Here is a 16,265-nt window from a genome sequence, read left to right on the forward strand (position 1 = left end):
AGTCAAGTTGTGGTTTTTAATGGGTGTCTTCATTGGAACGATTTGAGCTATTTTTGTTAATTAGTTGATCATGACCTAGATTGCATCATGACCTTGATTCATACGGGGTAAACCTACTACAAAAGCCTTAGAAATGCTAGTTCACATCTTATTGGAAATGTAAAGGATGTAACATCTGTGCTTTTTTGTGCCATTCAACTTTATTAAGTTGACACCACATGCACTCATACATGTAAGACTCAATCAAAGTCTTCATGTGCAGCCAATGGAAATATTGAGCAACCAAGGCTAATGTCTAGTTTATGTGAGGTTGTTGTGCACGTGGTGCATCGTGACACTCGTATAAAATCTTTTTGTGAATATCCTCATCATTTGATACATACAATTTACCTTGTTTAAATAGTAATTCATTATGAATGGAATACTTTATCAGCATCTGTATCTTAGTAGCTTTTTTTGGGTGTCCGGACTGCTAAACCTTATTGGGCTACTAAGCCCATCAGGCTACTAAGTCCATTCTAGACTAATTGCTAGATCCTACCAAAGTAAGAATCGTTTGGCAATGCCTTTTGAGAGAAAGATAGAGATCATTTAAAATTTTGAAGAAAGACAAGGCATTGACTTTAGGGATTTGACTAAGGACATTGGCAGCCATATTAGTTGCATCCGTTTGGTAACGGGATACCAAAGTCAAATTCTTATGTAAGCTCTACCCATCTTGCCTTGCAGCCATGGAGATTGTGTTGATTGTAGAGGTACTTCAATGAATGGTGGTTAGTTTCAATAATGAACTAGGTGTTGTATAAATAATGATGCTAAATATTGGGTATATGGATGACTACTAACAATTCCTTGTCTTGAGTGGTGTGACATGTTTGGGCTTTCGTGAGCTTACGAATCTCAAATGTAATAAGTTTGCTATCGTGATACAAAACAATATCTATAGCATAATCACTCATATTTGTATGAATCTGAAAAGGTTTACTTGGATCGATAATTTGCAACAATAGTACATTAGTAACCAACAGTTTCAATGTCTGAAAACATTGGTCAAGCTCACTAGCCCAAACAATTGGTGGACTAAGATGCTTCTTTTTGCTTTGGATACGCTTAAGCAAACATGTCAAGGGTTCAATAATGTGAGCATAGTCCTTAATGAATTTCTAAAAGAAACTAATAAAACCTTATAAAAGATTTTACTTACCGTATGGTCCTTGGACCAAGCCAAATGGACTCTAGAGGACTACTCGAACCTTGGTAGAATAAACTTGGATGTCATCAACAGATACAAAAGTTCAGTGTAAAAAAGTTCGCATCTTGATAGTTTTGTAAACAAGCGTTCTCGTCTTTAGAGACACAAGACAATATATAGGTGGTTTGCATGCTCCTCCTTTGACTTACTATAATCAAGTATGCTGTTGAGGAAAATAAACTAGTCACTTTTGTGAGATATGGATGATCATCATCTGCTAGAAAGTAGCGGGCGTATTGGTTAATCCAAAAGGTAGGATAAAAAATTGAGTATCTATATGACGTATGAAACCCAATCTTTGGGATATCCTTAGGAGCTATCCGTATCTAGTGGTATCCAGGTCTAAGATCGATCTTAGTGAAGTAACGTGCATCACAAAGTTGATCTATAAGATCATCTATCCAAGGTGACGGATACTTATTCTTGATGGTCACTTTATTGAGACCCTTATAATCCATGCAAAAGTGCATCATGCCATCCTTCTTTTTTGCAAGGAGGACAAGTCGCCCCACAGAGATTCACTAGGTTTAGTAAAGCTCACCAACTAATCATGAAGTTGCCTAGCTATCTTGCTGTCCTCTTTTGAGCTAAACCTATATGGTTGCCAAGAGACAGGATGGCTATAGGGAACGTCTTGATCCTATGATCTAATTTATAACTAGACCTTTTTGGGGAAGATTCTCTCTCAAACTCCATGGAATGGTACTTCCACCATCGAAGGGGGTTGAGTTAAAAAATGCATTACTTGTCGATTAGCCTCTTAAACAACCTTAAAACATAATTGAAAAACCCTAAAATGTAAAGTGTTTCGAGAGAGTTTTTGTGTAAACCCTAATTTGGGAGGGTCCATTTACATCTATAAATAGACAGGCTGCCCACCATTCAACTCATCCTTTTGTGGAGGTTTCTCACTCTACCGTATGGATTTTAGCCATGAACCACCTACCATCTACTACTTGGCCATCATCGAATGAGATTTCTCACCATCTAGCCCTAGGGTGCCTATTTCCAGCCATTGCCTTGCTATTTGGAGGTCTCCATTTGCTACGTCATCATAGCACCTGATCTGCGTGTGTTTTTAGCATGTGGTGCTAGGCGACAGGTTGTTGCCATCTCCTCCACACTACTATAGTACGTGTGTTTTAGTTGTCCAATAGGCCGATTACAGCAACAAACACCTCTCCTATTGTCACTTGATAGTTTTTGCCTCAGGTGATCAGTTTTCAGCCTTCTTTGTTGGTACACTGCTTTGATTATCAGATTTCAGCCTCCGACTGTTGTGTTTTGGTTGCCAGCCTGCTGCCCTTCATTAGTCAATACTCTTTCATCTCCAACTAGTGGTTACAACACTTGGGATGCGTCTTCAGTGGATATCACACTTCGACACTCTATTGCTGTGTCCTTGAGCATTTTGTACACTCTTACATTCATTTATTGTATTGATTCATTCACTTTAGAGTTCTTCTCTCTTTGTTTGTGTTTGTGTTTTTTGCGTTTTGTGTTTAGGGTTTGAGTTTTTCACGTCAATGTCTGTCTTTGTGTTTTTGTTGTGGTCATACACTTCGTGTTTCCTCTGTGCAAACCCTGACAATTTCCTCACATTTGGGTTTGGGATGGTAAATGGATTTAGCTTTGGTATGGGTTGAATGCCCTTAGTTGTGGATTATTTGATTGTGGGTGTGGATCTAAGAGCCTTGACCTTTGACCGATAATTGTTATCTACATGGCTAGGTTTTTGGCAAAATGTACAATATCTATTCTTTTTACACAAGTGTTTTAGAAGGTTCTTTGTGTTGTTTAGGCTTTATCACTCTCTTTTTCTTTCCAAATATGTGTGTTTTTTGGGCTGACATAAATGGCAAGCTAGCAATAGGGATGGCACCTGTAGGATGTATTCAGCAGCACTAGAGAGAAGGGCGGCAGCTTGGACTAGTGGTGACAATAGTTGATGATAAGTAATTATGATGTTGGGGTGGTGAAGACAAAACTGAGGGATAAAGGGATGAAGAGGGATGTGCACACGGAGTTCCTTTAAAAGAACATGTCACGGAGTAGAGGCAGAAAAAGTCAAGAGTGTTCTTTTGAGAAGACTTGGACTTTGAAAGATGCCTCACGGACGTATCCAAGGTTTGAACTCACACACCTATGTACACACCCACATTCTCAAACCACCTTGGGCTACAACCCTAGCAAAAGTCTACAGTGCCATAGAAAATACAAAAGTGTTTTTTTTTGGGTGGGGGGATGTTTAATAAGTCAAGAAAATGCCAGAAAAATTCAGCAATTTTGAAGGTAAGTTTTGGTAGCTCGACACAACCTATCAGGCCCAAAAAAGGGAGATCGAGGAGAGTGAAGGGACTGATCAGCCTTGATCCAAAAGGTCCCACTCTAATGAGATCAAGGCATCGGGCCAAGGGTGTCATGATGGGCTGCCCAAGGACGTATCAAGATCATATAGGTGATGAATATCTTCTTTTGGGTTGCTCAAGTGAATGGGACTTAGTATTAATTATGTAGTTTGTCTTTTGAACGAGTTTGTTTTGAGCTGGCTTCATAGTTAATGTTATTGCCACATGGAGTGTGGTAGCTGCTCGGAATCCTGGGTGAGCAATGTGCTCCTGAAGGCTCCACATGTATATATTCATTTGCTCCTCTGTCATTGTACTTCATGTTGATTTGAGCAGTTGTTTATTATTCAAGGATGTTTCATTGATTGTACTTGATTAGCCTACTGTTCTTACATATTATAAGGCATGGAGTTCATTTCATAGAATCATGCTTTTAAAACAGGAGCGCTATTTAAGTTCATGCAGGTACTGTCCTCATTGGGCCCTTTCAAAGCATTTGAGGAAAGGAAAACCTCGAATCGTTGACAATGAATGTCAAAAAGTGTCTGTGCATAGTCTAGAAAGATATTAGGATGCACAAGCTGCAAGTTTGAATACCCATTGTAGACCCATCTTTGGCAAATGGTTTGAATATCTACCACACTTTGGTACTAGCAGCATGTCCAATGCCATTGAATTGAGCTTTGACATACTGTATGTGATAGTTTAGCTTTGGCATGCTGCTACAGTTTATGTGCTGAAAATGAGCATGCCTTATCTGTTGGCTGGTTTTTCAGTCACTCCTAGTGCATCTGCAAAGCTTTCTCATATGTGTCAACAAAGTGAAATTGTCTTTTTTGTGTAACACTAGTGTTTCTGTGATCATGAACAATGCATTTGTCATCAATCATTTTTACCCTCGAGTGCCCTAGATATTTGCAGCAGTTAGCATAGGGGGTCAAGAAAACTTTGCCAGCAAGTGTTAGTTAAAAGCTGCCTCTTAGTTCTGAACAAAATTGAGACACTAAATGCCTTCTTGCACATTCTTCCATTTCCTTTTATGCTGTGGCATTGTGGACCGCTATATTGGCCTTTTGTAAAAGCCCTTGTACTAGACACTCTTCCTCAAGAGAGGGTAGCCTAGGTGATCATTCTTACATTCTTGCATGTATTTGGATTTGTAGTATGGTGTTTCACCTTAGTGATGAGTATCTCCAATGGGGTGTTGCATTCTGGAATTTGAAGTGATATATACAATTTGATTACTGCCTGTTAAGGGTGCAGGAAATACACTATCTGAAGCATTTTGCTTTTTCTGACAATCTGCTGCAGCAAAAGCATCTCATGAAAATCTTTGGGTCTAGTGAAGACTGGAGATCCTTGTCTCCTGGCAAAAAATCTGTACAGCTTCAAATAAACAGAATGTTTTTGCATATCCAAAAGTGCTGATAATCCATTTTCCAGTCTTTCAAATTAGTGATGATTTTAGTTGCTGCCATGTTTGTTCCATTTGCACTAGCAAGACATCCAGGGATAGCAAGGGGATACTATCTGATTCTGGGAAGAGTATTCATTGGCTGTCGTCTGGGTGGTTTTTGACATTTTAATGGCATTTGCTGCTATTTATTGATGCAGGATACGTCCGATAGCCAATGGCGAAATTTTCATGGAAATCTTCCAGTATTGGCAACAGTGATGGCCACTTTTACTCTTATTGGCAATGCTCTAAGACACGGACTTTCACTACAAGGAAAGGGGATGTCACAATTGCTGCTCTTATTTTCCTTAAGCTATATTGTTTACCTACATGGTGCATGGTGGGTTTTCCCCACTTTTCTACCATTTACAGGGAGGCAAATTTGTACAGCATTCTTCATGTGTTTACAATGCTTTACCTTAATGTATTTACCATTATCAAGAACATAATGTTAAAAGACAAGTTTCTAGCTCAGGAATCAAGTTCAAATTCTGTGTTGCATATTTAACTCATTATCATGCTAGTATTAGTCTTGAGCCACAAATTGTCTTAAGTTTGGGTGTTCTTATAGTGAATGGGAAAATTTCTGATTTGTTTCCAATTCAAGTCTTTCTGCAAGAGATCCTTTGATTAGTTGAAGCAGACAATACAATGAACAAAATGAAAAGGAAAATTCTGTACACTCTGGGCTGTCATGGGGTGATTAGGATATGTGCAAGAGCGCTTGGTCAGTCTGACCAGCCAGATCTGGTTGTTCACCACCACCTCATCAGTCCATTCCTGGTCTTGTCCTGCCTGATGATGGATAACCACTTTGATATGGGTGGCATGTAGGTCCTTTACACCAAGTATAAGGCCGATGTCTAAGGGCCAAGCCACTGCATTCATCAATCATCGGGAAATTGAGAGCTCTCTTTTGTTTCTGTTGGGTTTCACTCATGCCTATGCTCATAGAGGAGTGTCGGTGATCTTTAGTAGGATACCGGGGCACGTTTTACTCTCCGTACGAGAGGTTTTTTCCGCCAGATTTATTCCCTTTATTTTATGTGCCTATGTTACACAGTTTCGGGCACTTACCATGTTTCACACACTTCAGGTGTGAACACCCTCTTACAACCCTAAGGTTTAAGGGCTGTACTTTGTACTTGCACCTTCCACTTCAGTTTATTGTATTGGGTGTCGTGCTCTCACACTCTACCCTGTCTACTTCACTCTCAGCTGAGCTTCGATCCATTCCTATTCTCACAATTGGTATGAGAGCTGTGTTCAGCTCAGACTTCTCCCTCTGTTCTGGCCTGAAGCTGGTCAGCTGCTTGTTGGCAACACCAGCTGATGCATGCATCAGAAGTTGTCACTTCAGCAGGAGTCGTCCTGCTCCAGAGTCCCCATCAGCTGCCCAGCCCTGAACGAGTGACCTGCAGTCAGTGCTACCCAGCGCTCCTTCAGCTGGAACTGCCCAGCTCCTGCCAGCCAGCCGCCAGCCAGTTGCCCGCCGCCTCACCAGAAACGCTGTACCCAGGACGCAACCCCTGCGTCCTGTCTGAAGTCAGTGCTGCCAACCTGCAGTCTGTGCTGTGTCTGAGCCAGCGCCCCGTAAGCCACCAGCGCAGCTCCACCAGCTGTGCCCTGCGCCAGCTGCCCTGCCTCATCCAATTCTTGTGCCTGCCTGATCTCCTACACCCGACTGCTCTCCTGCGACTAGGGCACTGCCTGAAGCCTATGCCTGTCTGCCCACACCACCTTTGGTCTCCAGCGCGCCTCCAGAACAGGCCATCTCCATAAGCACAGGTCTCCACATTGACCTCCAACTGCACTTGCCAGGGCAGTAGCTCAGAATCGGAGGTACAGTTTTTTTTAATTAAAAATATTTTTAAATTCAGAATCATTTCTAGGGAAGGGGCTTTTGCCCAGGCAGGCACTATCAGCTTCAATATGTGTCTAGGACATGATTATTGCAGAGATTTTTGGCAAATCAGTCAAGAATTTTGGTACATGTAGTACAGTTTCAATCTGAAATAGACTGATATTGAGCATTTTGGGGCAAGAAATTTTGGGGCTTTTGCTTCTACAATGTTGCTGAGCATTTATTGCACCTTGGACTGCGTGCATTACAGACAGTTTTGACAGAGTGTGCTTCAATTTGCCAATTACAACAAATTAATTACTGTAATTTCTGGAAATTTTGAGATTTCAAGGTTGGTCCAACTTGGGACATTGCTCTTTTGCTCTCTAATCAGCATTGTTTATCATGGAAAATTAGGGAGGTGATGTATTTACTTATGTATCCAAGGAGGGTCGGTTGGATGGTAACAACTATTCACTCAGGTTCTTCATGATGAAAAATGTGCTGATAGCGAAAAATCTTTGAGATTATGTCAGTGGTGAAGAATTGAGGCTTGGAGTGGCTCCAGCTACTCCTCCAAGAGGACGTGGATAACAGGCAACTTAGCCTGTTCAGCCTACTCTAGCTCAGCCACTTCTCTAGAGATCAGCAACACAATAGGCATGGGATACACGGGATGTACAGACTTTGTCAATGATTGCATCGGCAATTCAGTAGTCCATTATCCCTCACATTCGGTTTGCAGCTTCTTCACGAGAAGCTTGGTTGACCTTGAAGCAGATGTTTGCTGGAAAGAATGAGACCCGCATCTCTTTCTTGAAGAATGAGCTTGAAATAGTGAAGATGGATAAGGGTGATTCTATGTAAAATCATCTAAATAAAATTCAGGACTTGCGTGAGTAGCTTATGAATGTTAATGAGTATTACTCAGATGCACAGTTGATATCTACTACCTTAAATTCATTGCCGCCCTCGTACTTGGGCTTTCATACGGCCTTGGACCTCACCATGAGGATTGCCGTAGAGCCACTTACTTTTCTTCAGGTGGCTAGTTTGCTTCTGGAGGAGGAGCAAACACGAAAGAATAGTGGTGTAGATGTTATAACCTTTTAGTAGGCTTTTATGGCACGACAAAAGGGTAAGGGCAGTTGAGCAAAGAATGCTCTGCAAAGCTCTAGGACGTCAGGCACTTCACAGGGCAATAAGAAACAAGGGGGCACACAAACCAAGAAGTGTAAGTGCCACTATTGCAAAAAGCCAGGCCACTACATCACCAAATGGAGGAAGTGTATAGCCAAGGAGAAAAAGGAGGAATTCGGGATGTTTGTTTGTGATGCATCTTCCACTGCTACTAAGTTAGCGTCCTTTGTTGCAGATAGGGACTATTGTTTTTATACATACAATTATGACTCTTCTTGGGCTGATCGAGCATTTAGCTCTACTAAGGATGTAGGCACATGGCTTTTTGATGGTGGTGCATCTAGGCATGCCACATCTTGGAGAGATTTGTTAGCTTTTGTTAGTGCAGCCCTAGCTGGCAAGTCTGTACAATGTGCCAACAATGCATCATACCTTGTTAGAGATATTGGGGAGATTGTGCTGATTGCCATTGATGGCTCTATTCTCTGCTTATAGGATGCTTTGTTTGTGCTAGGTATAAAGAAGAATTTGTTATCTATTTCTTCTTTGGCACGGTGTGGTTTGCAGGTCACCTTTGATGATGACAGATACATGGTGAGAGATAAGGAACACATGACTTTGGTCTTGATTGGCACTCTATGTCATGGGTTATATGAGTTGGATGCTCTTTTAGTTGATCAATCGGCCTATTTAGTGTCCACTCTTACTCCTTCTTTGTTATATGCGCAGTTATGGCATGCTCGCATGGGGCATGTAAACTATGGTAGCTTGATGCTTATACTATGTATACAAATGCTTAATGGATTACCTCTCTTGGAGAGACTATTGAGCTAAAAATGCATTAGCTTCACTTAAATAGCCCCAAAATTTACTTAACTAATGCAGAAACCTAGTTTATTTAAAAGAAACGTGGTTCTAGAGAGTTTCTATGTCCCATAAGCACAAATCCTATTGGGAGGGCCCAAACTTTCTATAAATACATATGCTGCCTCCATTCAGCCTACAATCTCGTTTTTGTAGATTTCAAGTGTTTCAGCTTGCTGCCCACACCCCGGTCGCGGAGAACATCTTAGCCAAAGCTGTTCATTGCTGTCTATAACAGTTGGCGCTTGATTTTCAGCCCTCTTCATGCATTTTGGAGCTGTTCCGAGCCAAGCAACTGCGGTTCTTGCATAGACCTGTTGCCGTACTGCCTGCCACGTCATCTATAGCTTACATTTGGTAGCTTTCTCTCTCCTGTAGGTTGTTATGTCTACGTTTTTAGCCTTTCTCTCTCCTCACTATTGTCTGCATTAGATCCAGCTTCTCACTGCTACGTTTGCCAGTATTGGATATTCGGAGGCTGCCTTATTATGATTTAGGATCCGTTTAGAGTACGACACACTCTCCGGCTCATCACCCTTGCCCTGATCCTTGAGATACAGGAGTTTGAGGTTCAAAATTCATTCATGGCATAGTGTGTTTATTGCATGAGCATTGTATATTTAGCAATTATATCACTTCTATTATTTTCTGCGTTCATTGTCTTTGAGTTACCCTAACCCTAAGTGTGTTCGTTTATCAGTCTCTGTACTTTGTCGTATGATTACTATTTGTGTTTCTGTGTCAGAGTATTTCTTTACATGGTATCAGAGCCTAGTACTCTTTGAGAAACCTAGGCCTTTGATCTGAAAGCTCTCCATAAGAAGCAAGATAAGAGTAGGTTTAAATGACTTCAAACACATCAACATCTATTCTGTCTCCATAACAACCTATGCCGAGAACTGAGCGAGAGTGGGTAGAAGAGCTTGCTCTACAAAGTTCCGACATGGTGGAAGATACTTCTGACAATATGGAATAAAGGCTATACAAGCTTTCCACTGAAGAATACCATGTGATCATGGACTTAAGAAGATTGATGAGCTCAATCGAAGGATTGCCCTTCAGGAGAAGCTACTAAATGAAGGTATGCATGAATTTCTCTCTTCAGATGTTGCGCATAAATCTGATGATATTGCAGGACAGTCGAGACCTCTCTCAAGGATGGCCCCCCCTGTTGGAAAAAGAGATCCGGAGTATGTTTCATTCTTTCATCCTCTTCCATCCACTCCGGTGCAAGGTACTTTAGATTCGTCTTTTGTTCCTTCGTCTTTTACCCCTTTTGCTTTGCAATATACTGGTAGAAATCATGAGGAAGATAGAGTACAATCAGTTGACTATGGAAAATGTTCTCTTGAGAACCAATTCTTGTATGTTAACACACATCGTGGGGATTATAAGAAAAGGCTAGGTATCTATTCTTCTACCCTTCTTTTCAGTTTACTTCTCAAAATTGGAATGAATTTGGTGTTACTATTTCTACATTGCATGGCGCATCATCATCATCATCATCATCATCATTTTATTTTCAATCATTAAATGGTAAAAATGATCAAAATCCATCTGAACCTTTCATACCACAAATTCAAAACCCACCCATCTCACCACATTATTCCGCTGCTTCCCTACTTTTCTTCACACAATTTACATCCTCCTATCAAACACCTCATGTTGCACATCACATCGCATGGGGGGGTTATGGAAACATAGGCACCGCCTTTAGGACCTCATCCTTTCCTCCGTCGGATGGTGTTCCACCTTCTCATGCACTTTCGAGATCATTGTAGCCTAGGTATCCCGCCAGTCTCTCTCGAGTGTAGATTGGTTGGTATCATAGCTTGTGTCATGAGGACTTGTATTTTTGAAACCTCACTTAACATGTGGATTGCTTTTTAATCACATGATTAAGTAAATGTTGCAGATGTGAGGTGCAACTGGGGTTAGAGTAAATTTACGAGCCCGAGACCCAAGAAAATCACGAGATATCAAAGGCAAAAGTTGCTATAAGTTATGCGGTATAGGTACTTGGTGGTATTTGGTGCTAGTTGTTGGCCTAGGTCATCCATTTGGCCATAAGTGTCAATTGGTGACACTAGAGATGTGGCGTTTAATGGTACCTAACGCCAATCTAATGGTCAAAGATGGTGCAGAGATACTCAGGAATGGAAGATGCCTAGCCAATCTAATTATTGGCGAGTGAGATTATTTTTCTGGGCACCAAAATAATTATTAGATCAATTTTCAGTATTTAAAGACTGAAAATTAATATTTAATTATGGATAATGCTAGAAAAATCATTTTTGAAGGCTGCCACTTGTTAAAATGTCCATGCAAGACTGAAAAACGTGTTTAGAGGCTGGAGAGAGGCATTTTTAGTGTATTCAGCTTGCAAAAGAGAGGGAGGAGATGCTGCTGGTCTGATTTGCAGCCATTGGAGGACCTTTTGAGGTAGCCAGGGGTAGAAGAAGACCAATCAACAGTAGGTGATAGCATCTATAGGTTGTTGAGATAGGGCAGCAGTGGTAAATGATTGATTTTCTTCAGTTCTTTGCATCTACAAGCTATTGTGGCAGGGCATCAGTTGCATTTGATTGATTTTCAGTCATTCTTTGCGAAAATTTGTGCACCATTTGGTCATTTTATGTACATGCAAGTTTAATTCCATGCAATTTGGACATCCAACACTTGCAAAATTTGGGGGTTTGCTGAAATTGCTCTATTTTGGCAAAATTGACCTGTTCTATGCATGATAGAGAAAATGCAGATGTGTAGTTGATGCTTTGAGCCAAAAATTTTGGGGCTTTTGTCTGTACGTGTCAAATTTTATGCCCGTGGGTACATGTACAACAGAAACTGCAGCTAAAATTTGGGATTTCTCATGTAATGTGATGTATATGCCCTTGCAACAACTGTAATCAGTTGTGGAATACTGTAGCACATGGTTTGGTGCTTCTGAAAATTTAATTACAGATCTGAAATCTCTGCTTCTACATGGTCATTTATTGCTGGTTGGTACCTGTTTGTACCTTGGTCACTTGTGTGATAGTTTGGGCCTGCATTTGCTGATTTTTTGGTTACATTTGGGCTGAAAATCATGGTTGGCAGTAGTGACAATAGTAATCTCATGCACATTAAGAAGCTTGAAGGAGCACATAACTTTGCAGTTTGGCAAAAACAGTGCTACAATATCCTGTTGCAAAAGAAGCAGGCAAAGCCGATTAAAACCAAAGGGGCAAAGCCCACGGATATGGAACAGGAAGATTAGGCTGAGTTAAATGAGCTTGCACGCTCAACCATCGAGCTATCAATCTCTGATGCCTTGCTGTTTAACATTGAAGGTTTGGATTCTGCATATGCTATATGGACTCGTTTGGAAGAACTGTATGCACAGAAGAGTAACGCAAGCACAGTGTATTGGTTGAAAAAGCTTATGGATTTGCGTATGAAAGAGGGTACAACAATGTCTACTCACTTGAGTGAGTTAAACTCCATTTTCAGCCAGGGGGTTGCCTTGAAGTTCTTGATTGATGAAGAATTTAAGGCTACGTTCTTGCTTTGCACTGATAGTGGTGGGGAATATGTGTCCAAGGCGTTTCAGGCATTTTGTGACATCAAAGAGATAAAGAGGGAGCTCACTGCCCCTCATAATCCACCCCAAAATGGAGTTGTAGAGCTTATGAATCGGACCATACAGGATAAGGTCCGTACGATGTTGTCTCATGATGCATTACCCCATGGTTTTTGGGCAGAGGCTGTTATGATAGACGTATACTTGATTAATCGGTCATCAAACAGGTCTATGGAGGGGGGGAGTTCCCAAGAAGCATGGTCGGGCAAGCCACCTTCATATGCTTACTTGAAAGTGTTTGGCTGCGAGGCTTTTGTGCAGTTTCGTAAAGAAAAATGCAGCAAGCTTGAGCCAAAGTCTTGTAAATGCTTTTTCCTAGGATATGTTGACGAGGGTAAAATGGGGTATAGACTGTGGGATCCTGAGAAAAGGAAAGTAGTATGGAGCAATGATATTATCTTCTGGGAAGATCGCATGCATAAACAACCCGAAAAGACTGAGGAGGTCCGTAGGGTTGCATTCCGGGAAGAAATACCTTTTGGACAGCAAAATGTGCCCGTTGTACAGCAGCAAATACCTACTGTATATGAACCTGTAAATGCAGAAAATAATGCTGGAAATGATTAGCCAGCTATTGCCCATGATAATAAGCCACTACATGTGCAGGAATAGCCAGGACAACAAGCTGTTAATGCTGATTTGCAGGTTGAAATACCAGGACAGCAAGATGAAAATGCTCAACAGCCATCAAACAATGATCATTGGGTTAGGAGATCGTCTAGGGCTACTAGACAACCTGATAGATTCATTCCTGGTGCAAATAATGTGACTAATTATGTCATGTGGACAGACTATGGGGAACCATCTTGCTTCAAGGAAGCAATGGATAGATAGGACAACAAGAAATGGTATAAAGCCATGTTGTCAGAGATGGAATCTCTTGAGAAAAATGGCACTTGGGACTTGGTGCAGTTGTCTAAAGGGCAAAAAAGCGCTTCCATGCAAATGGGTTTACAAGATGAAGGTCACTTCTAGTTCCTCCCCAATTTACAAAGCAAGATTGGTTGCAAAGGGGTACAAGCAGGAGCATGGAATTGACTTTGATGAGATTTTCTCTCTTGTAGTCAAGATGACTACATTGAGAACCATTTTGGGCTTGGTTGCAACTGAAGATATGGAGCTCATACAGATGGATGTAAAGACTGCGTTTTAACATGGTGATCTGCATGAAGACATATGTATGTAGCAGCTTGAAGGGTTTGTTAAAAAAGGGAAAGAAAAGATGGTATGTAAGCTCAAAACGAGTTTGTATGGGCTGAAACAAGCACCAAGAGAATGTTATCATAAATTTGATACATTTATGCAATCTCAAGGTTTCTATAGAAGTCAAGTAGATCATTGCTTGTACACTAAGAAGGCAGCAGATGGTAGCCTGATTTTCTTGGTTTTGTATGTTGATGACATGCTGATTGCTGGCAGGGATACTCATGCCTTGAATTCACTGATGAAAAGTCTTCATGGCAGCTTTGACATGAAGTATCTTGGTGATGCAAATCACATTCTTGGTATGCGAATACTCAGAGATAGATCAAAAGGATTGCTCTAGCTATCTCAACAGGAGTATATCTTCAAGGTTTTGCAGGGTTTCAATATGGAGGGGGGAAAAACAATTGGGGTTCCTTTGCCTCCATATATGAAACTCGGTGTAGAGGACAGCCCTACATCTGATGATGAGAAGGCTGAAATGGCCAAGATACCATATGCTTCAGCTGTTGGTAGTTTGATGTATGCTATGGTTGCTACACATCCTGACATTGCCTTTGTAGTGGGAGTGGTTAGGAGATACGTGGAAAACCTTGGAAAAAAGCATTGGGATGCAGTGAAAGATATTATGAGATACCTCAAAGGCACAAAGAAGTTGTGCATCTGCTTTGGAAAGTAGAAGGCATCTGTTGTTGGCTTTATGGATGTAGACTATGTTGGTCATGCGGATTGCAAAAAGTCAACTTCTGGGTATGTGTTTACTTTCATAGGAGGAGTCTCTTGGATCTTGAGGCTACAAAAATGTGTCGCATTGTCTACCATAGAGGTAGAGTATGTGGCTGTCAGTGAGGCATGCAAGAAGGCTTTATGGCTTTCACCTTGTTGGAGAGCTTGGCATCATAGAGTTACCTATTTCTCATTGTGATAGTTAAAGTGCTATCATGCTAGCACGGAATCCTGTCTTTCATGCAAAGACCAAGAACATACAGGTGAAGTACCACTTCATTAGAGATGTACTTGACAGCATGAGCATTGAGCTTGTCAAAGTGCATATAGATGATAATCTTGCAAATCTTCTCACGAAGAGTCTTCCAGTAGAGCGGTGTGCTAATCTCTAGCAGATGATGGGAGTTGGATAGATATATGTATTTCAGCTTTGTACATACTTAGACTTAGCTGATTTTTTTCTCCTTTTAAGGCACGTTGCCTTTAGGTGGGAGGTTGCTGGAAACAAATGTCCTCGTGCCTTTTAAATGTGCTCGGGTGTGAACACACCCTTAGGACTTGTACTTACACATATATATCTATCTAAAAACCTAAAGTGGTACACTCGTCATTGTACCCACAAATCGTGCACTCTCTACTCTGCTCTTTCTTTTTTTTTCGTAAATACTCTCTCTCTATCTCTCTCTCTCTCTCTCTCTCTCTCTCTCTCTGTCTCTCTGCGCGTAAGGAACACCGACTGTCTCAATCTTTGTGCCTTCCGGTCACTACACCATTTTTTCGACATCTCATGGTTCTAGCTTATCTTCTGCGAAGTATGCTTTCAATGATAAGACTCGTTTTAACCGGTCAAACTCTACCACTTGGTCGAACTTGATGAGACATGTCCTTGACTTCCAAAACCTATGGGATCTTGTGCAGGGTTTGAAACCCCAACCCGATCTCGCACTTGTTCCATACGAGGTTGTCCGCTCATGGAAGGCTAGGAATGCCTCCGCTATTGTCGAGCTGATGCAGGGCTTATTGCCTGAGTTTCACTCTCAGCTTCAGCATTTTGACTTAGCGTTAGAACAATGGGCACACTTGACTAACCGCTATGTGGCTCGGGAGAGGATCCGTTGTATAAATCTTGGCCATGAGCTCCAACTCTTTAAAATCATAGATTAGGATGTATTGAAAGTTAAGTTGGCTGAGTATCGCTGACTTCTCGACTACAGGGACTCCCAAGTCCTCTGACGATCAAGTCACATTGTTTCTGAACAAATTTCTTAGGAAATACTTTAATTTTGTGCAAGGTATAGTTTCAAAGCCTACCATGCCTACTTTCTATGAATTTGAGTGTTAGCTGTTGTGTTCCCCACGGTTGTTCGATCAATTTCATATGACATTTTTCTCAGAGGGGGATTTTGTTGCTCATTCTTAGAAGAGGCAACAAGGGAAGGGCAAACAAAATTAAACCTTGAGTCAAAATTAAAACAAAATCAATCCGGGGAATCACAAGGCAACTTCAAGTCATAACTTACACAATGGTAGCAGAATGTATCTAAAAAGAATAGGTATTGTCGACATTATCAAAAGGCGTGCCATTTTGACGACAAGTGTTGCTCAAAGGCCAGAGACAGCACCCAAATCTAAGTCTCAGACCCCCGTCCCTTAGTTGGGCAAAGCCAGCTGGGGAGGCAGGGTGATGGCAAGGGGCAGTTTAAAGGTTAGATTCATACTGCTACCACTTAGCCATCTCAGTCGACAATGTTCTTAACACTAGAGGCTTGTTTGACTGGTCTGTAGAGGCCCACATTGTCTCCATAGAGACA

At 41.3% G+C, this 16,265-nt stretch overlaps 1 protein-coding gene across 2 annotated transcripts in view; it reads left to right on the top strand.

Annotated features, from left to right (window-relative positions):
- Nucleotides 1–16,265, top strand: part of LOC148041491 (MBOAT (membrane bound O-acyl transferase) family protein) — a 295,547-nt gene that overhangs the window by 50,340 nt on the left and 228,942 nt on the right. Inside the window, exons 3-4 of one of the 2 annotated variants that reach the window (XM_087680155.1) lie at nt 4,912–4,980; nt 5,215–5,396. In XM_087680155.1, the coding sequence (XP_087536281.1) occupies nt 4,912–4,980; nt 5,215–5,396 (251 nt within the window). The remainder of the gene's footprint in view (nt 1–4,911; nt 4,981–5,214; nt 5,397–16,265) is intronic. The other variant, XM_087680163.1, reaches the window with a different exon arrangement.

This window comes from Lygodium microphyllum, chromosome 1, assembly GCF_053477565.2.
Source record: "Lygodium microphyllum isolate KBCC chromosome 1, Lygodium_microphyllum_v1.1.10, whole genome shotgun sequence".
NCBI classification, from domain to species: domain Eukaryota; kingdom Viridiplantae; phylum Streptophyta; class Polypodiopsida; order Schizaeales; family Lygodiaceae; genus Lygodium; species Lygodium microphyllum.